Raw genomic sequence first — 24,924 nt, forward strand, 5'->3', positions numbered from 1 at the left:
AATGCATTAACTATACCTGCATGAGCTCAGAAGAACTTGCATTATTTAGTCGTTATTTGCTCATCAAATCAAAAGCAAATGGATCATTTCTGCCCCAAAATGCCAATCCATGTTTTTAATGCTCTGATTTTTTTTATGCCCAATCATTCCTTCTTTAGTGTAAAGTGGGTGTTTGCTGCCTTACATGACTGAATCAGTCTGTGATTAACTGGTTTGATACGTGTGATCAAGTCACCATGTAGATCAAAAATCTAATATTTAGTCATATTTGAGTTGAGATTCCTCCGAGGATTGAGTATGCAGAGTGTGCAGCAAAGTCTTGAAGGCATCTTGACCTAAAAGAGGATCAAGCATAATGAACCACACTGCAGTCACTGTTTGAGAAACACTTGGAAATTCATATTTAGTCTAACATGCAGATGAGGTTGGAAAAGAAGCAGAGGCCACCAATGTCATGTACACAGAGGTTCAGCCTGAAAAAAGTCGAGTTTCTGCCCAGAGGTTAGAGGAGTGCTTGTTAAATTTCCAATTTTGGATAGAAGAGAAACACTCTTCGAAATTTCCTGTCAAAGTGCTTTTGAGAAAAGCTCTTAATCCCTCAGTTACACAATTGGACTTGGTCAAGCTTGGAGGTGTAAAACAGCATGGCATATAGCTTTATTCCTCCTACAGAGCATGTTGGGGGAATAAAAAGGAAACTGAGTGTTTGCTGACTCACATGTCTAAAATGCATCTTGAACTGAAGTTAAATCCTAGTCTCAGATGTATGTTTAAAGCAGTTTTCCTTCAATTGACAAATGTATATATACATTTTCCCAAAACATCCAAAGCCATAAAGCCTTTTCCCCTTTCTCTGCTCTATCTGTGCTAATTTTGCTGGTTGCTGTACAAGCTACTCAGCATCCCTGGCTGAGAGCTGCGATTTGCTGCAGTCCCCTGAGTGAGAGAGATGACATATTAGAAGTTCTGTCTCAGCCAAGGAGCACACAAACTAGAGCCATTCTCCAGTCTCTGCTGCAATGCAAAACACATGCCCTTGAAATGAAATGCATACTAACAGTGTAAAAGTTCCCCACCAAGCCTGACATGTCAACATCAAGCCAGCCTCATGAATACCAGCCGTTTCCTTATTTCAGCAGCAATTAATTATTCATTTGCATAAATTCTTCCTGGGTGTATGATGGGTGGAGGACAGAGTTGAATTGAGGTTAGTGAATGAAAAGCAAAGACAAAAACCACACATCAGGCTTGCAGGGTGGCAAGGTGAAGGATGAAGTTGCATATTATCATGTAGCTGCAATTACAACCATGAATTTCAACTCATAACCTAAGCTGCAAATAATTAGCATTTCAATATCAGTCTTATGAGTGTCAGTGTTGTAAAATGTTGCATATTTTGTGTTGTGCATCATTGTGCTGACTTCATGTTGCGTCCTGAACTCTTTGCTTTGTAAAATGTTGGTTTTATTGACTTGAGATCTAAACTGTCCCGTATTCAGACAAGTTTATTTGTCACCTCAGATCACCTCAGGCAGCGGTGATCAAACACTGAGCATGCTTGCAGAAATGCTCTCCTCCTACCAAAGGGAACGCAACTGTAATAACATTCATCACGATTATTACCATTCTAGCAACAGCAGTAACTGGAATGTCTCCAGTAAAACAGTGATATTTGCAGCAGTTAGCTTTAATCAACACTCAGTCTCCTGCAGAGCAGGGGTGTGTGTTTGCGTGGCTTAATGTTGGGTGTGTTTTGCATCTTCAGGTGGCCGATTCCCTCCCGGCTCAGGTCAGTGGTTCCCAGAGTGTCTTCGTTTGTGTGCAGTGATTCCTCATCTTCACTTCCTTTGCTCCTACGTTTGCCCTGCCTTCTCCCCCTCTTAGAGCAACCTCCTCCTTTTTCTGAGAACGTCGGCATGGATACAGCGACCTTCCCCTTTCCCCCATTGTTTCTCCTCCCCCCTCCTTTTCCTCCGCCCCTCCTCATTTTGACTGCCTGTTCATCCCAAAATTTTTAGGAACATTAAAAACGCCTGCCCCCCCCCCCCCATTCTCATCTGTACTTATGGTCTTGCTTCTTGCCTTTTTACCTAAACCAGACAGTGCCCATTGCTTGGAAACAGCACGGAGTAACTTCCTGACAGGATGCAATATCATCAGGGTTAATATGAACTGACATGATATGACTGAGGAGGTTAGCACGGCCGGTACTGATGTTTCTGCCCCTGTGTGTTTGTGTTATGTGTGTTGCAGTTACGAAGCTCCTTCAAGCAGGCGTTCAGCAAGAAGAAAACCAAATCGCAGTCAGCCCACGATGAGATGGAGGAGATGACCGACTCTCTGCCTTCCTCACCCAAACTGCAGCACGACAACAGGCAAGGCAGTATCGCCACGCTGCGCTCTTCACCCTCCACCACAGAGTGAGTAAATGTATACTCATTCACTCTCACAGTTCTATTCACATGAGACATTGTCTTCTGCCGTATCTACGATCTATAATAACTGAAATACACACTTGTCTCATTTCTTTTTCTTCTCTGAATATGTAATTGTTTCTGACCCTCACTTCACTTTTCTTTTCTCTTTCATCCAACCACTCTGTTTCATTATTTCTTTACTATTTCTCTACCTACTGTAGCAAGTGCGTTTGCGATAGCAAGTCTTCCCCCATTTGGACGGCAAAGAAAAAGCTAAATGGTTATGTGGTCTACAAGCACAGATCTCGGTAACAGGCACTGAGTGGCATGCTCCCTGGGAGTGTGTTTGCAGTGGTTTGTGTTTGTGTGGCGTTCTTCTCCATATTAGCGCTTTGCTCCGGGACACAAACTGAACCAGGACCTTAAAATTGTCCAGTTCTCGGTTATGGAAAAGTAGCAGAATGGAAAGAAAACTGTTCTTGTTTTGTCAGACATGTCAGAAAAAATTGTCTGCATCTTACTACAAAAGGTCAATATATCTATTTATATATAGATATATAAATATATATCACAGTCATGCCAGGTATTGTTTGGGTTAAGATAACCTGGCATGCGTGGTATCTTAACTCTTATAGTCTCGGCATGTGGAGGTTTCTGACTTAGCAAACAAAGCATTTTTACATGTCGACTTTTTTAATATCTGCCTGCTGATTACGAAAACAGCTGAATCTCTGTCATTATGACAACACCACATCAGCCTTTTTAGTTTACTCTGAAAATGATCGCTTACATTTCAGACTAAACATTAATGTTAAATAAAGAAAAGAGCAACCGGTATGCTGCATGGCTGTCATAAATTCTGGCATAAACATCCTACACATATTGCAATATTTCTTTTCCTGTAAGATTGCTAAAATAAAGTACTGTAGTATCAATGGGAAGGATTTGCTGTACCAAGTGCTTAACGTTCCTTGTTCACCCATGTGATACCAGCCCAGACTGACTCAGCTTGAACTTCAGCTTTCTTGTTCCCCCTGAAAGTGCACATTCTCCAGACTTGGTGTACGTGCTTGGTATAACCCTAAAGGTGAGCCCTCCTACTCCCTGTGTGTGAACCCACTTTCAGGCTATGTGAATGCACTGAGGCTGAGGCAGAAATCATCCTCCAGCTGAAGAACGAGCTGAGGGAGAAGGAGCTCAAGTTGACGGACATCCGCCTGGAGGCACTTAGCTCTGCCCATCACCTGGACCAGATCCGAGAGGCCATGAACCGCATGCAGGTGAGCTTAAACTAAACCCAGGTCAATGCTGAACTGTGTCGATTTATATTTGAGCTCAAGCTGCATCAGCATGCACAGCTATCAGCTTGCCAGGGGTCATTGTAGTGAAAAATATGAATATCCTTTCACAACATAACAAGTCACCTAGTGCTCTCACTCTTTAGCTATTAAATTCTATTTTATGGTGTTGTTTAAAATGTGTAACCCAGGTAATGTTCTCTCATTTTTGCTATATAACTTTGCACTGTCCACTTTCTGCTGTAACAAAACAAATTTCCCATGTGTGGGACTAATAAAGGTTATCTTATCTTATCTTAAATGTACTGCAGCTTCATAATCCAGAATGAAAATGAAACTGTCAATGACCGTAATGACATTTAAACTTCTTTGCCTTCGGGCCAAGAGTAAAATGAGAGGCACAATAGAACTGTCAGTGTGGTTAATGTGTAGCTGGAACTTGCAGCAAATTAGTATAGCTTCATATTATGTCTGTCCTGGCTCTGCCCACTGATGAAGAAATTGTCTCTCATTTCTTTCATTTGTACACTTGGCTGTCTTGACCTGGAAGCCAGGCTTTCCCTCGACTTTCAGCCTTTTTTAAGCTAAGCTGACTCACTGCTAACTCCGCCTACTTTGGCCCAGTTTCATTCAGTTACCTCTGTCAGTGCTTTTTCACCACATTGTGCAAAGTGATGCTGCAGTCCTTCATAACAGCATGTAGGACGATATAATTAAATTCAAATTCAAATTTTATTTGTCACGTACACAGTCATACACAGTACGATATGCAGTGAAATGCTTAGACAACTGCTCGTGACCTAAAGAAATAAAAAGGAAAAGGCTTTAATAAGATAGGAAATAAATATGAAAAATTAAAAAGGGTAAATTTAACTAGGAAGGAATAAAATATAAATTAACTGTACAACAAAATACACAATAGAACTATATAAGAATGTATATATACATATATATATATATATATATATATATATATATATATATATATATATATATATATATACACACAATAACAGCAGCTGTACAAGTATTAACTGGAAATGAAGAATATAGTGACCAGTGTTGTGCAATCCACATTATGTCTTGTGCAGTGCAAATATGCTTAAAGTGATTTAAGTGATGAAGTGAAAACAACAAACTTTCAGGTTTTGTGCTTGATGTCTTATTTTTCAGCTCCTAGTACTGGGGTCTGCAAGCTTTAGTAACAGCAGAGCCATTTTTTGGCAGTTTTTCACCAACAACAATCTGCATAGAGTCACAAAACATTAATACAGACATTATGAAATTGTAGAAATAGAATGAAGTGATTATATCTGTTATACCTACTCTTAAAATGTTGACATTTTGAATTTTACCTGTCTTTGTGCAAATGAATTAAAATCCAAGTATCTTACTTGGATAATAATTTTAATAATACTAAAAGTAAAAAAGAAATCATCCAGTTGCATTTTAATATCAGGCATGTCAGCGAGCCAACAGTCTGGCTGTGAATTCAACCTGCTTTTTCCTTCAATTGCTAATTTTTTTTTTTTAAATAATTGAAATCTGATTAAATCTGCTTTAACTGCTGTTAAAGTTCAGGAGAATTAAAAAAAAGTAAAGTGGCCACAGGGAGCCACTGGAGATGGGCAAAACACTGACATTAAAATGAGCACATATTGCTGTTAATTGATTTTCTTCCAGTGAGAGGTGAGAGGTGTGTTAACTTCCTGCCAATGCAAACCAAACATGTCTTGCTGTTAAAGCATAATCTGTTATTTGGTCAGCAGACAAGTGTTAAAATGTTGGAGGGAGGAATAGTGCAAACAGCAATGAGCATGGTGAGTTGAAATTAGATGCAGATTGCAAAATCTCACTCTAGTTTGTGAGGAGCACACCTTCCAGACATCTGCATCAAGGTAAACAACACTGAGAAATACTCCGCATGACTTACCCTCCACTACCTGCAACAGAAAACTGCTATTGGTACTTGATCGTGGTACTAGTTGTTTTCATCTAATGCTATGCAAGAAAGAAGGTAAGCTTAAATCAGAAAAGTCCAACCATTACATCAAGTCCTATTAGGATATAAACTTTGGGAAATGCAAAAACTTCCAGCAGCCTCCAAACAGGCACTAATCATCAAAAAACAGTCATTCTATTTTTAAGCAGTCTGGAAAGCCATCCTCTGTTCTCTGATGATCATCAGAGAACAGAGGATGGCCAAGGCCAAGACTTCCTGTTCCACCGGTCGTTGTTTGCTGTCCAGCTATGAATGCAGATAAAGTAAAAAGCTGATAAAAGCTAAATAGCTCTCAGATGATAGTCGATGATTTTGAGTTTGTCGGTGAGCCAAAGCATTTCTCTTCTGCTTTCCACTAATCTTTACCTGCAACCCAGCATAGCCTCTAACGTACTGCAAACAGACTCCTATCAAATATCTGTTGATAAAGTTAGGTTCTCGAGGGGAAAACACCTCATGAAGGTGTTGTTTACTTTTCCATGAAGCTGAATTTTTAAAAAGGGGAGTTTCTCCATGAAAACAAACTCCCATTATTTATTCCAGTACTCCTGATGCAGTGTAATGAAATCATCCTTTCAAAGCATAGTGTACACAGATGCTGTGACTTTCAAATTTTCAAAGGAACACATATTAAAGAATATCCTGTGTCTCAGTTAAGTGGATGCCTCTGAATGTGGGCTGCGTATAGTTTCCCTGTCAGATGGGGATCATGTCCAATTCCTTATCTGAGACTTAATCTTCAGTACAAAGAAGGCTCGAAGATCAAAAAGCTGCCTACAGCCTATAATTCCAGTGATACTGATTCAGAATAACAACAATGCAGGAAATGACCATCTGCTGTTGGAGGAGCCTATCAGTCAGTGTCTTTAAAAGCAGTTTCTGTTAGATTTGCTATGATTTTCTTTATTTGCAACACACAGAATGAGATTGAGACGCTGAAAGCAGAAAATGATCGTCTGAAGTCCAGCGGTAACGCAACACCGACAGCCACACCCGTGAAGACAGCCCGGCCACCCTCTGAGACCTCTAGCACCTCCTCATCCTCCTCACGTCAGTCCTTGGGGCTGTCCCTCAATAACCTCAACATCACAGACACCATCATGTCAGGTGAGCTCAGTTTCTGCAGCCCGTCGATCTGAGGTGTCTCTGTGTAGCAGCATTGCACCCAGCAGTTTGTTCTGGGCAGTGAATGCAGTGGGAGGGTGGATAACTGGAAAAAAAGAAACAAAAAGGATTTTCACAGTCAAGACAAAGCATACAACTAGATATGTTTTTTGATTATAAAAGGCACTTCTTTCAGAAAGGTTGTATTCATCATCAAGGTTGTATTCATACTTCTCATCTGAGAAGTAAGTGTAGGAGTTGTGTGTCTGGTGATGCTGAAGGACATCGTTTATAGTCTGCAGTAATTCGTGTTTTTGTGCAGCATCAAGTTGGATTAGCTCTCTTCATACTTGCCTCAATAAATGCCAGAGAATTGTGTTTGTGGAGAGAAATGATCCGGATGAGCTGCATTAAAATGATGAAATATCTGCCCCTCCCTGCTGTGGGGGTTTGCAGCCAAGCAGGACCTATTACATAAACACTCTTCAATCTCTTCAGGCCTGCCCCTTTTGAGAGCTGGAAAACTTTGTCCCTCTCACTTGGACTGTAATTAACTTAGAAGGCACGGCCCCCTCTGATGACCTAGCCTCTCATTACCTGAACGTCCGGTGAGCCAAGAGCAGCGACATATGGGAAGGCAAGTGGGCCAGTGGGCTGTTATCACCCGAGCACAGAGCCCTCTGCCAAGGGTAGCCAGCCGAATACAAAGTACCCCCTTCCTCTCGCCAAAATGGAACCTGAGAAAAAAGAGAACGAATGAGACTTAGGAGGGGAGCTGTTAATAGTGTGGCAAAAGTCACATCATCCCACTCTTCTGTCACATCCTTCGTGAATGGATGAACAATTCTTCGGCTAGAAACACTCAAATGAGCTCATTCCACTGAACGATTTCTCATTTCTTTACTCGCCTTTCATTTCTGCTCATACATTATCATTCTGTGCACTTCCTAAAAATCAGTGTATGAGAACCCCGACTAAATGTAATTATCACATTAAAGATAGCTGCATTTTACTTTGGAGTCTGTGTGTTTCTAGCTATATTTTTTGGCAGGCAGAGCAAGAGTGTGTTTATTCTGACGGATTCAAGCTGGTTTTTCCTTCTAACATTAAGGTCTATTTTCAGATATTCTCCTCGATGACAGCTATGAGGGCAACCTACGCAAAGAGGGCCGCAGTGTGCGAATAGTGGTTACCATCAGCAGTGGGCCAAATATCACCAAGGTTTGTGAATGATTCCTCCAGGAAAACCACTGTATTAAACTCTGAGAGGTTCTAGGCTATATTGCTATATGTAATACATGTATGTAACTCCTCAGGGTACACAAAGCCAGGAGTACCTGATTGGGTCTATAGGTGTGAGTGGGAAAACCAAGTGGGATGTCCTGGATGGGGTTATCCGACGCCTCTTTAAAGTAAGCAGAAATCATTTGTCCACATGACAGATGTTCCTTACTGAGCTTGCTGTAGTTTGTAAGAGGACTAGCTTGTGTAATAAATCATCTCAGTAATGAATCTGTGCAAATTAAAGCTCCTGTTGTCATCGTTGATTTCATATTTAAATGACTTAAAAAAAAAAAGCCCTCACAACACAGAGAGATTTGTAAACTTGGCTGATTGTGCAGTTGTTAAAGTTCCACTGTTCACCCTCGCTGCAGGAGTATGTGTTCCGCGTGGATCCTCTGACCAGCCTGGGTCTCAGCTCAGACAGCATTGTCTGCTACAGGATGGGTGAGGTGATTCGCTCCCACGCCTCTGAAGTGCCTGAGCTGCTGCCCTGCGGCTACCTGGTGGGTGGCAACAACATCATCAAGGTCAACCTTAAAGGTGAGTCAGCTGGGACGTTTTATTTGTGGATTATAGATTTTGTAGTAATGCAATGCAGAAAATATGCAGACCTGGTAACAATAACGTAAACTTGAGCCTCATTTTCCAGTCTGCTGTATAATATTCACATTTTCCTTTCCTCTTTCCTTCCTTGTTCATTACAGGTGTTAAGGAGAACAGCATAGACAGTCTCGTGTTTGACACTCTCATCCCGAAGCCCATCATCCAGCGATATCTCAACCTGTTGATGGAGCACCGTCGGATCATCCTCTCAGGACCCAGTGGCACCGGTAAATCCTTTCTGGCTGCCAAACTGGCTGAGTACATCATTTCCCACATGGGGCAGGAAGTGACGGAGCACAATGTGGCCAGCTTTAATGTCGACCAGAATTCCAGCAAGGTATGAAGAACAAGATTTTTTTTTTTTTAGCTTATCAAGGCTACAAAGTCAAGCTCAGTCACGATTGTGGCAGATCAGCTACCTGCCTATCAGGAAAAACTGATATAGGTAGCACTATTTAAGCTGCTTTAGCCTGTCCACTGTTGCTGCCCACCTCCTCCTTTCATACTGACCCCATCAATCTGTTGTCATCAATGCCTGCTCCATTTTTGCTGCGTTTACTGAATGCTGTTTCTGACCAGTCACAAGTCATTATAATTCATAATTTAAGCATAAAAGTTTATCCAGAAGGGTAGAAAGGCTATTACATACAGATTTGATAGTGGCGCATGTCATATGGATTTTATACAGAAATATGAAGACTTGTTACATTGCATTTAAAAATTGTCCAATTAGTGTTATATCACAAATGAATTAATATTTTTGTTCTACACAGGACCTGCGTCAGTACCTATCAACCCTGGCTGAGCAGTGTAACTCTGAGGACACGGACACAGAGCTCCCCACTGTGGTCATCCTGGACAACCTCCACCATATCGGCTCCCTCAGCGACATTTTCAATGGCTTTCTCAACTGCAAGTATCACAAATGGTGAGCCAGAAACTTTCCTCTCCTCTATGCTGAAACGCCTTGCAGGGACAAGTCCTACTGTCGCTCACAGCTCTAGTCAGGTCAAGTCCATTTTATTTTCACAGCCTAAATTCAGATGTCACAAGTTTTGCCTCTCAGCATTTTTAGTCTGTTCAGCTTCTGTTCTTGAAAGCTGGATTCAAATATGGGAAGAAAAAACCTTTAATAGGCAAAAGGAAAGAACAGCTTTGTAGCATGCTCATGCCCACTCAAGTCAAGTTGTAAACTCACTATAATAACATATCTAAATGTTATGTATTAAAAACTCTGCATTTTTCTCTCGGTTAAGCACTCTAAGTAATCGCATGTGTTTGTCTGTCCAGCCCTTACGTTATTGGGACCATGAATCAGGGGGTGTCTTCGTCTCCTAACCTCGAGCTGCATCACAACTTCAGGTTTGACACATTTGGCTCTGTTATTCTTTGTGTAACATTGCTTATTCACTTGTATACCTTACTTTTATTGTGTTGTGTTTAAAAGCTCCTTCAGTTCTCCAAAAGAGAAATGATTTGTACTTTTACTTGTCCTCCTGCCGAGCTTTGGATCTGTTTGGTTGCAATACTCTGTGTCTCAGAGATCATAAATAAATTCTTCCACAGGGAGTGCTCTAATTATGTCTCCTGGATAATTAGCCCTGTTAAATGAGAATTAATAGGCTGTGATGCCTGTTCTGAGTGAGGACCATTTCTGCTTGGCATGTTTGACTAGTTGATGATTGGACAAATACAATATGATTAGAAAGAGATTAACATGAGCCAGAAATTAATTTAATATGACTCTATTATAGTTACACAGAATGGGATCCAAACTGTGATGGAAGAAACGCTATCACATCATGTTTAAACTGAGATGTTTTGATGAGAAATTTGATTTGATGTTGAGCTGATTGATTTGTTTCTGTGCTTTTGTTTGGCCATTGATCATCTGTCCTATCATAGGTGGGTGCTGTGCACCAACCACACTGAACCAGTCAAAGGTTTCCTGGGGCGCTTCCTACGGCGGAAGCTGATTGAGACAGAGATTGATAAGAATATGCGCAGCAATGACCTGATTAAGATCATTGACTGGATCCCCAAAACCTGGCAGCACCTCAACAGCTTCCTGGAGGCACACAGCTCCTCCGATGTTACCATAGGTCAGGTGTCACACACACAAACAAAAACACACACACTAGTGTGTGTGCTGTTTGTCTAACACTGAAATCTCTGTTGTGCCTTATTTTAGCTCTTATCTGTCTCAGTGCACAGTAATATAAAGTTTTTCTGTATGTCGTCTCTTCGGCAGCTCATTAGTTTTAACTGTGCACCATGTCACTGATCTTTGCTTCACTCATCATCCTCTTTCTCTTTTTTGTCCCTACAGGCCCTCGTCTGTTCCTGTCCTGTCCCATGGATGTAGAGGGTTCTCGGGTTTGGTTCACTGACCTGTGGAACTACTCCCTGGTGCCCTACCTGCTGGAGGCTGTCAGGGAAGGACTGCAGGTAGGACCTGATAAAACATAACTGTGTGGTTTCACCAATAAATCTTTTTACAGCATAATGCTAGAAATAAAAAAAGAACATTAAAGTGACACATTTTTTCAGGTTAGTATATAACAGCATCTAATAAAATCCAAACAAAAGGAAGTATGCAGTAAAATAAAGCCTTAACACATCTGCACTGCTGCCTCATTAACTGCACAAGTTTTAATGTGTGCCATTGTCTGTGTGAATGAATGCTGGCTGCTACTGTGAGAGAAAATGCTGAGATCAAATTTCAACATTTTTAACCCTGCATAACAGGATTTTAGCAGTATTTCTATTACAAAGGACACATTAGTCCAGATGAAATTAGCGGTGTTAAAACACTTCTAGGCTTTTACTTTCATCTAAGGGGGTTCTCGTTCTGCCGGACCATTTTGTCATGCACCATAGGGCTGGCATGAATGTTAAAATGGCATGAGACGAGAAATAAAACTGAGAAAGAAATTATCATCACCACAGTGTCTGATTTTTATGTCACTTCACACAATGCTAAAAAAAATTGTAGGTTAGAGTGGCAAACTGTTTTAGTCTCTGTGACCATAAATTTTTACCATCATAAGATTAGAACAACAGTGTTTTATTAAAAAAGAAAGCTTGATTGACCTCTCTCCCTTTTCTGCCTTTCTTGCAGCTGTACGGCAAAAGAGCTGCATGGGAAGATCCATCCAAGTGGGTGAATGACACATATCCATGGAACGCCGCCTCACTGCAGCAGGACGGGCAGTCGCTGCTCCAGCTGAGGCCGGAGGATGTGGGATATGATGGATACAGCTCGTCCAAGGAGGGCGCCTCATCCAAGCAAGTGTCTCAGAGTGACACTGAGGGAGACCCACTGGTGAGGAACAAAAGACAAAGGATGTTCTCAGAGTTTTTTAAGTGACTAAGAATTAAAAGAGCAAACATGAATGCTGAGAAAGCTGATGGAGCAAGTTCTTTGTAGAGCATGAATGTTCACGTCAATGCTGCTGGCCACTGCTCAGGCAGTGTTTGGGTGTTGTTGACGTGGCCTTATAAAGAGGTACAGACTCATGGGACTGAAAATTATTACCAGCGGCTGTTGATAACCTGCAGGTTGCATTTTGTCAATACTTGATTTCTAACAAATGAATGAACACGTCGTTTACATTGGCACCAGAACAAAATGAAAATGAAAAAAGCTAAGTGGGCTGATAGCATCGATGCTGACGCTGGTGTTGGTATCAGATCAATGCCATCATAGCAGTATCGATACTTTATTTCTGTCCTGTAAGTACAGAAAAATATTTTTTGGGAAATGAAAAAATACACCTCAGACATGCACTATGGAAAATGCTTTTTTTCCTGTTTTATTTATTTTAATCTATTTTATTTATAGCCCATATGTATATTAAGACAATATGTTTGCATTTGTTTACTGATGATGTAACTTATTTATAAATCATGACAAACTGCTGTCTCTAAGCTGTATGAGTTAAAAGTATCAGTGTCAGTAGTAGCCATACTGGTCCTGGATCTACTTGGTATCAGACTGATACTATTTGCAGTACCACACAGCACTATTAGAAAAGAAGGACAGGTTGAGAAGAGAATGCTCCTCAGTACCACAGTGACCCACCCACACACACACCAGATGCTTAACGTGACGGAGGGTTGGAAGACGAGGCAGGAAATGGTGGAAAGAGAGAATTCATCATCATTATTGCAGCCCAAAAGGATATAAAGACTAGTCACCCAAAATCAACTGGCTTGATTTAATAAATGTGTGTGTGTGTGTCCACGTGTGAGCATTTGGAGCGCAGGTGTGCCACAGCTCATTTCAGGAACACTTGAAGTGACGCGCCAGATGCAGCAACACTCCTGCATTATTTAGACCATTAGCTCTATTGCAGGGATGAAAAGTGCTGCTGTTTTATTGCGGGCTATTTAGCACAAGGTTTTCTGTCTTTTTTTAAGAACATGGAGAATATAAACAGAGAAGGTTTGAGGGTCACTGCATTGAGGTGTTGGAAGTTAGCAGTTGTTCATTCCTTTGTGAAAATGGAAAATACAGTCAAAGAAAGAGTAGATCACATTAGTAATGATTCCAATGAATACCCAACCTTTGAAAATATTATGTTGTATTAGGTGAAAGGTCAGACTGCCAGTCTGCTTCCAGTATCTTTTGCACAAGAGTCACACTGCACACATCTTTGGGTTTTAATCTCAGATACGAACCTGTAATGTTTCATAACTTCATCTTGCACATTTGTAATGCTATGGTGTCTACAAACACTATGTGTACTATGTGCCACCTTTGTGGTAGTTACCATTACAGTATCTCTTGAGCACATTTTGCCATGGTAATGGAGACTGACTCACAAGGTATAAAATAAAAACAGGAGCCACAAGCTTAGAGTTGCGTAAAATTCTTGATTGATTTTGTGAAATCTGCTTTTGAATATTAGCAACAGTAAATCCTAACTGTAGTAATCATTTGGAGAGTCCTCAGATTTATCTTGTAAACTCTTGGCAAATGTGCTGATCACCAGGGTAGGAATTATCACACTCATCAGAGCACGATCAAACCTGTACGCCAACAGTAGAGCCCTGCTAAAGTTATGAAATGCTGAGGTTTTCCTGCTTTGAGTGTCTCTAGTTTTCCATTCCATTCTAACTCTGCATTATGTTGCAGATGAACATGCTGCTACGGCTGCAGGAGGCAGCAAACTACTCCAGCACGCAGAGCTGCGACAGTGACAGCACCAGTCACCATGACGACCAGCTAGACTCTTCACTGGAGTCAGCACTATGAGAGCAAGAGATACTGATCCCCTAACCCGCACCCCTTGGACCTCCCAGAACCTGGGAACTATCAAACCCCCATCACTACCGGACACCCCTATAGTTAGCAAATGATATATGAAAAGTTTTATTATCCAAAATGATTTACCCAACATTTGAGAGAGAAAAAAGCCTATTTTTACACAGCGATGGTGCAATATTAAATCAGATTATTTTATGTCTTAAAGATGTGTCTTCAACTTGGTCCCCGGTGATCAAAAAGGTAAACGACAATATGCGTAAGATCGAATCTATTTTACTGACATCGGATAGTGTTCGCCAGTCATTTTTAATGGATGTGTAACATTTGAAGAATACAACTTTTCATATATATTATAGGTTTTAGTGTGTCTGATAAGGAACATCACACTTTGTTCACACTTTTCATTTTGGGTGTGAGAAAATGAAAGAAGTTCAGCGTGATCAAACTGGATTTTTTGTTATCTAGTTATATTTTCAGGTGTTTACATTTAGGGTCGGGTTTTGTTGTGTATGTCTTTCCTTGTTTACAGAGGTGCTTCTCACAGACACACACTCAAATGAATGCACTTGCACACAGGCAGCAGGAGGAGACTCTCTGTTAATGAAAGCTTTTAAAAGTTCAGGCCATCATTTAATCTACAGTCCAGCCTGCCACAGTGTCCTTGAGCAAAGTACCATATCTCCACTTCTGACTACCCTGATCTCTTACACTATCTTTCAGGTGATGTAATGCTCTCTAGTGGCCACAGGCTGTTTTACATCCATTGTGTTTACACACAAATCATCAGGTTTCAGTAAAAGTTATTTATGGTCAACCAAACCTGCTCCTTACTGGGTAGATTTTGTTCACCGCTGTACCATTTTTAAAAAAATATCTTTGCTTTTTGTGAACATGACGAGGGTGTAGCTAATATTGGAGCATACTAACACACTCTGCTGCCCTCAGCTCAGTCACTAGTTGAGCCTCGTGGTGCTGGTCTCCTGCCCTGAACGTTGTCGGCGTCAGGCACTGCCAAGCCGCTCCTCGCCCCCCCCCCCTCCATGCCGACAACAAGCACAACGAAAGCGCATTGTCTGTGTGTGTGTGTGTGTGTGTGATCCAGTCTCACTACTACTGTGAAGAAAAAAATTGAAAAGTGCCAACGTTTCGTTTCGATTTGACTGCCAAATGTAAACACAATGCAGAGCCGAACATGGTTGTAGAAGTCTACATTACGCTGTTCTTGGCCTGCTGTCAATGTTTGGATGAAATGTACCGTGAAGAGAGCAGACAGCGCCCTCTGTGGATTGTAACAGGAGTAACCAGGTATTTTTGGCAGTCTGCACAGGGTTTGGTGCAATGTAGGCTGACCCTGAGTTCAGTAATACCTAACAGAGTAGCGTGGTATTCTGCGGCCCTCATTAGAAATTCTTTTTTGACATGTGCTTCGGTTTCTACCCGTGAGGTACCCGAAAGGAATCCAAATTGTCGCATCCGTATACAAGTTAACCAGATCAGTCAAAGAGCTGAATAGGGGAACAATGATATTGGTGCTTTCTCCACTGCCTTAAATGTTCAAAAGTTTTTTTTCAAGCATCTTCTGGTGAGAAGACGAGATAGTATTGATATGCTTCCTGCTATGTCAAAGATGCTGCTTGCAGTGGGACAAACAGCCACTTTTGTTTGTTTTCCCTCCCTTTCCCTCTAAAGCACCCTTTCTCCTTTCTGACAGTTAGATTATAAAAGAGTGAATAGTGTATTTGAATTTGACCAATATTGTATGAACATTTAAAAAAGTATATAATAGAGGGGTTGGGATATTTTTTTAAGTTGTTGTTTTGTGCCCAGTTGAGCTGGGCTCACTTGAACTGATAGGAGCACAACCAAACTGTTTCAGGTGTTCTTGCCTGATGAGCATGTCTTGAACCTTTTTAAAGGGGATGCATTATGAGGAGACCTTTACCTTTATGTATGCGTGTATTGGACGGAAGCCATTTAGATTTTTGATTGTCCTCTCTTTGTTTATCGAGTGGGTTGGTTTTGCACACTTTGAGGTTGGGTTGGGTTGTAAATACTTAAGTCTTGCACAGTGAATCAAAGATGCATTCTGCCCTGTCGATGTTCCAATATGCTTAACCCGCCGAATAAATTATTGTACTTTGAAAACAGAGAGAAAAAAAAAGAAATGCAAAATTTAACACACTGTCAGAAACAGGTGTGTGTCTTGTGGTGATTGGATGTTGTGCCTATGCAGGAGGCATACAGTGTACAGTAAGAAACAGCTTTTTTTTAACTCACTAAAATCACAAAAGGAGAAGAAAAAAAATAGGCACTTACTCCAGTATTCCTCATCCTGCCATAATATTTCTGGATCTTAGGAATCCCAGTTGTTCATTAGAAACACTTCCCCTCTGGACATTTTAACTGAAGCTTACCGCCATGTTAGGCTTGCTAGTTGGCCGAGGCACCGAAGCTGATCTGACACCGTACTGTAAACATTTACCAACAACCAACAGGTGCTACTGGTCAGAGCTCACCAGAGACCAAGAAGTCATGTTGTCACAACCTCAGGACAATTCTATCCTCTACAATCCTACCTGTGTTCAGCTTCACGCGTGTCTCCGCAGCCAAGTTGTTGATGGTCCGCACATTCTTTTGGCAAAGGGGTGTAGTTGCATGCTAAAGGGGTGGTTGCTCCTTACCTAGACTTACACCCGCATATCAAACCTATCTACACTCCTGTTAACAGTGTACACCATGGTGACATTTTCCCCACTTAACACTTTGCAGTTACATCTCAGTTGAAAACCATAGCATTTACTCTGGTTTGAGAGAACGTTTTCTTCTTTTTGGGTGAAACATTTGTCCTTAAATGTTTTATATTTTGTACATTTGTATGTAACATATCATGTAAATAGACAGAGACAGTGATTTACCTCATCTGGAGGATTTTGTAGTCTTTGTAAAGCCCTAATAAATGGTATTTGGTGTCACACAGGCAAAAACGGTCTTTTGTGTTCATTTTATTTTATTCATGTCTCTTAGAATGATAAGAATTAAAAGAAAAATATAAATAAAAAAAACATGTTCAAGTGAAAGTAAGGAATATGAAACACATTTTACTTAGAATCAGATCAGTATATACTAATTCCAACAAAGATGGTGCTAGATGTGGCATTAACTCTAAAGAGTTTTACATGCAGGACGTTCTGCTGATGATATCAATTGCGTGTATGTTATATGCTTTGGATGCAGTCTGGAGTTTGGTTTGTAGGAAGAGTTTTTACAGTCCAATACAAAAGATGCACCTAACAAGATTATAAGATGACAACTATGGAATGATTCTTATATAGCACTTTTCTACTGTCCCAGAGTACTGACGGCGCTCTATACAACATGCCACATTCACCCATTTACACAACCACTTTCACTGTACTTAGTGCTACTACATTCACACTCCGATGGATGAATTGGAGAGCAACTTGGGGTTAGTATTTTGCCCAAGGATACTTGACATGCAGACTGGAGGAGCCAATGATCGAACCACCAGCCTTCCAATCAGTAGGTGACCTGCTCCACCTCCTGAGCTACAGCCACCCTGAAACTGAAAAGGATTTTTCAGTTTCTGGTGTGTCAAAGAAGGCCAGAGAAGTAACATGCTTATAATTAGGTGCTGTCCATTGAAAATATAATTGATTGAATGTCACAAATATTAGCTGTAAGAGTGCAGTAAAACTAGGTGAAAATACCATGTCACAGACTATATATTATACAATTCATGTCACCCGACCAGTCACATGAGGTGGCCTAATCCTAAAATGTTTGTGATTTTTTTTTTTTTAGCATCTAGCGCTTGCTATATGAAATACATTGTTCAAAGGGGGGAAACAGATCTATACACGCAGGAGTAGACGAAATGAGGTGATAATATTCAGTAACCAATCGTTGTTGCAAAGGTGTGATTTTATTTTGAAGGATTATCGTGTTCTCTTCCAGGAGCGCGAGACTGAAGCCATAGCAAACATGGCACCCGGCACGACTCCTGTAACGGAGTCAGAGGAAGATCTTAAAATCTTTAAATCTAAAGGAGCTCCGATATCTTTACCGAAACATTCCTACTGGTTTGACTTCTGGGCTTTCGTGGTCTTTGATTTCGTGTTATTCCTCGTCGTGTATTTCTTAGTCCCTTAAAAGGTAAGAATGAGTGCGCGTGGAAGTTTCCAGCTAAAAGTGGGTGGCTACGGATGTTATCTAACTTTTTTTGTCCCACAGCTGCCGAGCCTGATATAAAAATGGGATTTAAATAGCGCTAATTTGAAACAAACAGTTTTAAAGTTAGTATTGATGCAGCTGTATCATAAATACCATTCTGAGAGCTCATATTCAGTGGTTAGCCAGCTGGTATCAAGATTCAAGATCACTTCCTTGGATCTAGTATTAGCTATGCAACGTTTGCCTGAAAGGTCTTCAATTTACAATGTAAATTGTACTATTTTTAAGAATTTACACTCTACACTTCCTGTGTAGGGTGGGCCGTTATCGCTCTAGAAAAGTCATGTGCCTGTCTTCGCTAATTTTGATGCAATAATTTAACGTCATGCTTTTATGTGCTTTTCGAAGTGCATGATACGAGATATCCGGTGTAGAAGCGCAGTGACTTTTCCCCGTTACTAATTTTCTTCTGTTATCGGCTCCTCGTTTTGTCCAATCAGCCCTCCATATCCAAAATCTATTTCTATTACTGCTACACTGAGACACGAACAGCTAATTCTCCAGTTTGAGATGCTGGAAATGTTATTGATTAGAATGTATAGATGTATATATGTAGTATTTGTGTTCCCTGTGTTAGAACTTTGTTTTCAAAGTACTTCTCTTTGTTAAAGGTTGGTTCCAGGACTTTGGAGCTTGAAGATGCAGAGTGCTCGCCCTGCCCTGCCCTTGGAAATGCTAACTCTGCTTTGAATCTAACACCATGTGATTGGATGTCGTACATCATTTGGCTGCATAACAAACATCTGAACTACAGAGCTACTGTGACTGGACTATCCTCTTTAATGCGTGGAATCAGTTTTTCTGTGGGGGCGAGAAACATTTCAAGTGCTGTATTGTTGAAAAGTCACAATGATGTCATCAGGACTTACAAAATGCTTTGATCAGAAAGTTACTAAGACACTTTAAGTGTTGTTACTGTCAGTTGTTAAGTAGTTTTATTAACCCATGTTTTATTAATAATGTTTAATTTTCTGGCTTCTTCCTAGTGTTTTGGTTTTGTTTCCATGTTTTCCTGATCATCACCTGTAAATAAATCTGACATCTCCAAATGAATGTATTGTCATATCAAGCTATGCGATCAATAGGTGTGGGACCCATATGGACACCAGAAGATTAGCGTCCACCTTCACTCGTGAAAGAACAATGCTGTGTTGGGAGAAATACTAGAATGCCAAAGTCATGGAAATTTGCACTTGGAAAACACTTCAAATAAAGTTTTTTGTCTACTTGGTAAATTACAACATTCTGTTATCTGTTGGATGAACTTCTCATTTATCAGCATCACATCTGTTATTAGGATCTGAGTTCAGTGTTAGGTTCTTATACCACTGGCAGTGACTGCACTTTTGAGACCCATAAAGCGCAACTGTTTAGCTAATGACTTAAATGTTTTGAATTAACCGGGGCTGCTTTTTTTTTCTTTTCTTTACACTTTTGGGCACTTGTTAATGCTTTTATTTTGGAAATCACACATTGGCCCACGTGTTTCCGCTTTGCGTTAGGGCTAATAGCAAATTAATTGCTGGTTGCAGCTTTCTAGTGACTTTTTTAAAGGAATTCGTGTAGTTTGCGTTATGGAAAGCGGTCCAGTTGAGAGCACAGGTCCGTGTCACAGCAGCGTTCATTGGTACCGCGAGCCAGGCCGCCCATGTGTGTGCGCGTTAGCTCCTCGCCGCGGCTAAATGCAGTGATTCTAGTTAGCTATGCTAATGTAAACATGGAAAACTTAATGGGTTAACCGTTAATACTTAGGTTCATACAATATGTTCACTGTATTCGTGTTGTTTTTTTAAGTAAATTTGTTCTTAGTGTTATGATTTTAAGTTAGTTAATCTGTTTTTAGCTAATTTAACTGGGCTATATTCAAATACTGTTCAACATGACTAAATTTCTATTTCTGATATATTGTGTGAGTAATTAAATATACTTTCAATAAATGGCAACATTAAGCTATCTTGGAAATGTTTGTAAATATTTTGAAATAACTGGGAATTTTTAATCGATTGCTTGTAATATGTGGCCATAAATTCACCTGAGTCCCAATTATAGAAACAGTACTTTTGTACTCTCAAAAGGTTATTGGACTGTTTTGCCAACAAGTTCAACTTTTATCTCGAAAAACAGGTTGGATGTTTTATATTATTTTTTGCAATCCCGACATGTGTTACAGTGCTGCTTTGGAGAGCAGTGTTTTAATCTAGGCAGCACCCTGAAAAACACCCATTTTTTCCCACCTTCATGCATCTCTCTGATGTTTCTTTAAGTTCCTGTGAAATATTTTGTTGAGGCTTACGTGGCTCACAACGTCTTGAGAAGACTAGACTTCATCTATACCCACAGTAGCTTAGCACCTGTGCACCTGTTCACAGATGATTTTCTTGTAACTTTGTCTCTTGGTGCTAAATTATAAAGATGGTTTGCCGAGCTGTCACAAGAGGACATCTGACTTTCCAAAAAAGACATAACTCTCTCCACTGTGTGTGTTTAATCAGATATATTCCTGCCGTTGTCATCCCTAAGACTGCTGATCCCTCCTATGCGGCTGATTTCTGCAGCCATGTGGCAGGTGGCTCAACGGAGGGATGTTCTCGACTATGAAAAGCTTGATGAATTTGTGACACTGGTCACAGCATCAGTTCCGGACCTGCTCAATCCGAAGCAACGAGGAAAACTGCTGCTTCGGCTGCGAGCCAGAGTGAGTCAGTAGGTGCACAGAAATGCATTCCACTCCACAAGTGGGTAATCCAGTGACAGTAGCTGAATGAATACCTTCCTGTTGCTTCAGGTTATACTTGAGCTGTGCAGAAATGAGGAAACAGCCAACATCCTGTGTGTACAGCCTCACCTAGAGCGAATCCACCCACCGGGATACACAGGAGTAAGTGTTAGCACCATTTTGAACAAGTCCAAAGTCCAGGTCCAAAGTTGTGTTACTGTTAAAAGTTCAGTGAGTGAAGACCTTGCAGAGGAAACATTTCATCTGAACTCACCTCTAAATCCAGCATCAGAAGTCTGATAACAAACTGTGAAAGGCGATACATTTTGGAAACAGGCGTAGTCTGTTGGTAGAGTTAAAATAGAGCTTTCTGAATGCAATGAGCAAAGCTGCGTTCAGAGACAACATATTTTATCAGTATTACCAGTAATGTAGCTGCGGTGGATTGATCACATTCAGGGCTTGTGTTGCTGTTAATGTCATGTGGAACGTTTTACTGGTTGTGAGAGGTATGGATTAGTTTAATCTGCATATTCTGTAGAGAGGGAGAATGGCTTCTAAAACAGAATAATGATTCTAATCACCCATTAAATATGCAGTGGATGATCAAATATAAATGTTAGCTTTCCAAGATCATTTTTCATCCTTTATCATTATTGTTGGTCTGATAGTGACGAAGATCTCAGTTGTAATGATTTCTTTCAGAGTGGGGATGCAGAGGTGGATGCAGAAGAGGCCATCTTTGTGGAGCTAACCCAAACACTCCTGAAAGACCCAGCAGAGAGGGAACATTTTTACCAGGCAAATGCTCTTAGATGTAGCCAATCCATGTATTTCTTATCTTCTTCCTTTTAACTTTTTTTTGTATTACTAGCTGTTAATGTTTGTTCTTCTCAGGAGGTTTTCCCCACAGAATATGGCCTCAGCTATGATGCGGACATGCAGCTGCTTGTGTGGGAGTTTCTCTCCAAATTAGAAAGACTTCTGCCGGTGCCAGACCTCGGTCAGGTAGGCCTACGTGAAAGCGTAATATTGGCCATATAAGATTCATTATTATTATAAAATACTGTTCTATACATCAAACACTGTTGAATGGTTGGGCAGCAGTCACCAAAGGTACTGAAGATGAGTAACAGTATTAGTAGTTTGTGCATGTAGTATTAAAGATATACATACATTTTTCCTATCTTTAGCCTTTTCAGTGTTTGTTTTTTCTTCTTAGTTTTCAACTACTCAGCAGTTAATCAAGTATTTTTTTTCATTGTTTGGTCGATTAAGAAATTAATTACCAGGAACCTCCCTGATTTTCACCAGCATTCACTGGATTTTACACGTTTGAATTTGTACCCACAGGGTGAAAACTGTCAGTGCACAGCTCTGCTGTAAAAGTGTTGCATTTAGTTGCAGTTGGCTGATTGTTAGTAGGACTGTGTCTTCACTCAGTACTCCCCAAGACTTCACTGACTCACCTGAATGAATATCACATTGAAGGATTACTGTTTTAACACACTGTGATCCTTCAACAAAGATCCAGTCTGTAAGTAAACAGGGACAGAACAAGTTTCCCAAGAAGCCAGGTAAAAAACCAACAGCCAGAGTGAAAGCAGTCCAGTGATACATGAGAAGATGATCTTGAAGGTGAGATTGGGCAAATTTCAATCAGATAAAGTTATTTTATTTTAGTGAGCTGGTTCCCGAGACTATTTGGTCACGTCTCATATTTAATCACCATTCCCCCTCCTTCTCTTCAAAACAGTTGTCTTTTGGAATTTAAACTTCTTCAGACTGAATCTTTTTTTTCCATAATCAAACAGACTGTTTCCTGGCTTACCTCTGCCCCCTCTGTGCTGAAGGACTGCTTGCAGGTGTTCTCCAATCCCAGTGACTTCAAGTCTCTCCTGCAACACCACAAATGCCTTGAGCACCTCAGCACCCAAGGTAAATCAGTTAGTCACTTTAAAGCTGTTCAAGGTTTGCTGTCTCACTTTTAATAACTGTCATTTAAAGTTTTAGATGAGGCATCTACACTTTAAGGTGAGTTTTTCTCTCTTTTTTTGTTGCACATTTTAACTTTTGTGTTTCTCTGTAGGCACCACAGTGGAGATGTCCACCCAGGTCTTTGCCTGCTCAGAGTGTCCCTTCTTCCACATGCAAGAGTCCTACCTGCTGCAGCACATTGAGCACAGCCATCCTGAACAATACGCCAAACTCCAGAGGACTGCACAGACATGTGAGACCCCCAAGAAGACGTTCCCTCCTGAGTTCCCAAAGCCCTTCCCCATCCACAACAGGCCCGACCCACACACATGCCAGGAGTGCGGCAAAACGTTCACGCGGGTCTCGGACGTGACTCGTCACCAGCGGACCCACACGGGCGAGCGCCCGTACACCTGTGAGGAGTGTCGGAAGGGCTTCAAGAACTCTTGGGATCTGACCAGACATCAGCGCATCCACACTGGAGAGCGCCCCTTCCTTTGCTCTCATTGTGGCAAACGGTTCACTCAGATGGGGCTGCTCAAACTGCATTCTGAGCGAACAGCTTGTGGCCAGACCTGCAACCCTCAGCTAGACCTAACAACAGAGGTGGTGGTGACAGAGGTGGTGTCAGAGAAGGGGGGCGGTCAGTATAAATGCCAGAAATGTGGTGAGAGCTTTAGCAGCATCCTGGATCGACTGAGGCACAGGCAGAGGCACATCGTAAGGCGTCAGTACAAATGTCCCATGTGTGAGAAGATCTACGGCCGAGCCTCGGACCTGAAGAGACACCAGATGAAGCACACAGGTGAGCGGCCATTTCCATGCAAGTGCGGGAAAAGCTTCACCCACATGTGGCTTCTGAATAAGCACCAGCAGACCCACAGCAGAGAGCGTCCCCACCCCTGTGCAGAGTGCGGAAAGAGCTTCACGCAGCTTCAGATCCTTAACAGGCACCTCCTGACTCACAATGGCCAGCGGCCTTTCCAGTGCTCATACTGTGAGAAGAGCTTCACCCAGCTGGCCAGCCTCACACGCCACGAGAGAATCCACACAGGGGAGCGGCCATACCTCTGCACCACCTGCCAGAAGTCCTTTCTCACTCACGGAGAGCTTGTGAGGCACCAGCGCATCCACAGCAACTTCCGGCCCTTCAGCTGTCCTCAGTGCCCGAAGAGCTTTAAAACCAAGCGCGCTCAGAGTGAACACTTCCACAGCCACATAGGCGAGCACCCGTTCGAATGCGGCCGCTGCGGAAAGAGGTTCTCCAAGTCCACCTCGCTCGTCCGACATAACCTGACTCACACGGGGGAGCGACCACACTCATGCTCCCAGTGTGGGAAAACCTTCCTGACCTCTGGGGAGCTGCTCCTGCACAAACGCACACACACTGGAGAGAGGCCGTACCCTTGCTCTTACTGTGAGAGGAGGTTCAGGTGCTCATCAGACCTCAACATACACGTACGGACTCACACCGGCGAGAAGCCACACAGCTGCGCATTCTGTAAGAAGGGCTTCTGTACGTCTACGAGGCTGAAGAGACACATGCGCACACACTCAGAGAAGGTGGATTTATTGAGTCCTTGAGCTATTGGGAGAAAATCACTTCGTTGCTCCAACATAACTGTTGTCATTTAAAATAAAAAGAGCCTTAAATTAGTTCACTGTGTGTATTTTTTTGTTTTGTTTTTTGGCACTATATTACTGTGTTTGTGCCAGGGGAGCGGATCTTTGCTGCGGACCAATTTTTGGCGCAACGTGTTTTGGGGTTTGAAAGCCACAGATAGGCAGTATTTTGAGAAAATGTATGTCAGCTGTTCCAATACTCATGACACATAAGATCACTAAGGGTTTTTGCCTACGTTGTCCTCCTCCTCTCCTGGATTGCCTGGAGCTTTCTTTAAGTGTCTTCCCAGCTTTGACAAATGGCCAGCTGGAATAACCACATTTACTCAGGGCCTTTTTGACATGGTGTTCTTCTGCTTTCCTGGCCGCTCTGTCTG

At 41.5% G+C, this 24,924-nt stretch overlaps 2 protein-coding genes across 21 annotated transcripts in view; both read left to right on the top strand.

The window, feature by feature from the left end:
* nav3 (neuron navigator 3) overlaps positions 1–16,964 on the top strand; it is a 415,168-nt gene extending 398,204 nt beyond the window's left edge. For 10 of the 16 annotated variants that reach the window (XM_026148165.1, XM_026148166.1, XM_026148159.1 and 7 more), the window contains 15 exons: positions 1,766–1,789; positions 2,254–2,420; positions 2,639–2,725; positions 3,544–3,697; positions 6,638–6,824; positions 7,945–8,042; positions 8,138–8,233; positions 8,477–8,645; positions 8,810–9,045; positions 9,482–9,636; positions 9,999–10,070; positions 10,614–10,810; positions 11,038–11,156; positions 11,830–12,033; positions 13,849–16,964. In XM_026148165.1, the coding sequence (XP_026003950.1) occupies positions 1,766–1,789; positions 2,254–2,420; positions 2,639–2,725; positions 3,544–3,697; positions 6,638–6,824; positions 7,945–8,042; positions 8,138–8,233; positions 8,477–8,645; positions 8,810–9,045; positions 9,482–9,636; positions 9,999–10,070; positions 10,614–10,810; positions 11,038–11,156; positions 11,830–12,033; positions 13,849–13,968 (2,085 nt within the window). In that variant the 3' untranslated portion in view covers positions 13,969–16,964. The remainder of the gene's footprint in view (positions 1–1,765; positions 1,790–2,253; positions 2,421–2,638; positions 2,726–3,543; positions 3,698–6,637; positions 6,825–7,944; positions 8,043–8,137; positions 8,234–8,476; positions 8,646–8,809; positions 9,046–9,481; positions 9,637–9,998; positions 10,071–10,613; positions 10,811–11,037; positions 11,157–11,829; positions 12,034–13,848) is intronic. The other 6 variants (XM_026148163.1, XM_026148173.1, XM_026148160.1 and 3 more) reach the window with 3 other exon arrangements.
* A 601-nt stretch (positions 16,965–17,565) lies between these two features.
* Positions 17,566–24,581, top strand: LOC113009311 (zinc finger protein 2 homolog). Of its 5 annotated transcripts, none has more exons than XM_026147533.1 (10): positions 17,566–17,629; positions 17,803–17,880; positions 17,956–18,153; positions 18,843–19,881; positions 20,724–20,926; positions 21,017–21,109; positions 21,653–21,748; positions 21,845–21,955; positions 22,762–22,885; positions 23,037–24,581. In XM_026147533.1, the coding sequence occupies exons 4-10, from the start codon at positions 19,806–19,808 to the stop codon at positions 24,506–24,508; spliced, it is 2,175 nt and encodes a 724-aa protein (XP_026003318.1). In that variant the 5' UTR covers positions 17,566–17,629; positions 17,803–17,880; positions 17,956–18,153; positions 18,843–19,805; the 3' UTR covers positions 24,509–24,581. The 5 variants fall into 5 exon arrangements, with proteins under 5 accessions (XP_026003318.1, XP_026003320.1, XP_026003321.1 ...); XM_026147535.1 differs by having other exon boundaries at positions 22,801–22,885; XM_026147536.1 differs by having other exon boundaries at positions 17,573–17,629; positions 18,843–19,833.
* The last annotated feature ends 343 nt before the right edge of the window (positions 24,582–24,924 follow it).

The sequence above is a fragment of the Astatotilapia calliptera genome, chromosome 17 (assembly GCF_900246225.1).
Source record: "Astatotilapia calliptera chromosome 17, fAstCal1.2, whole genome shotgun sequence".
NCBI classification, from domain to species: Eukaryota; Metazoa; Chordata; class Actinopteri; order Cichliformes; family Cichlidae; genus Astatotilapia; species Astatotilapia calliptera.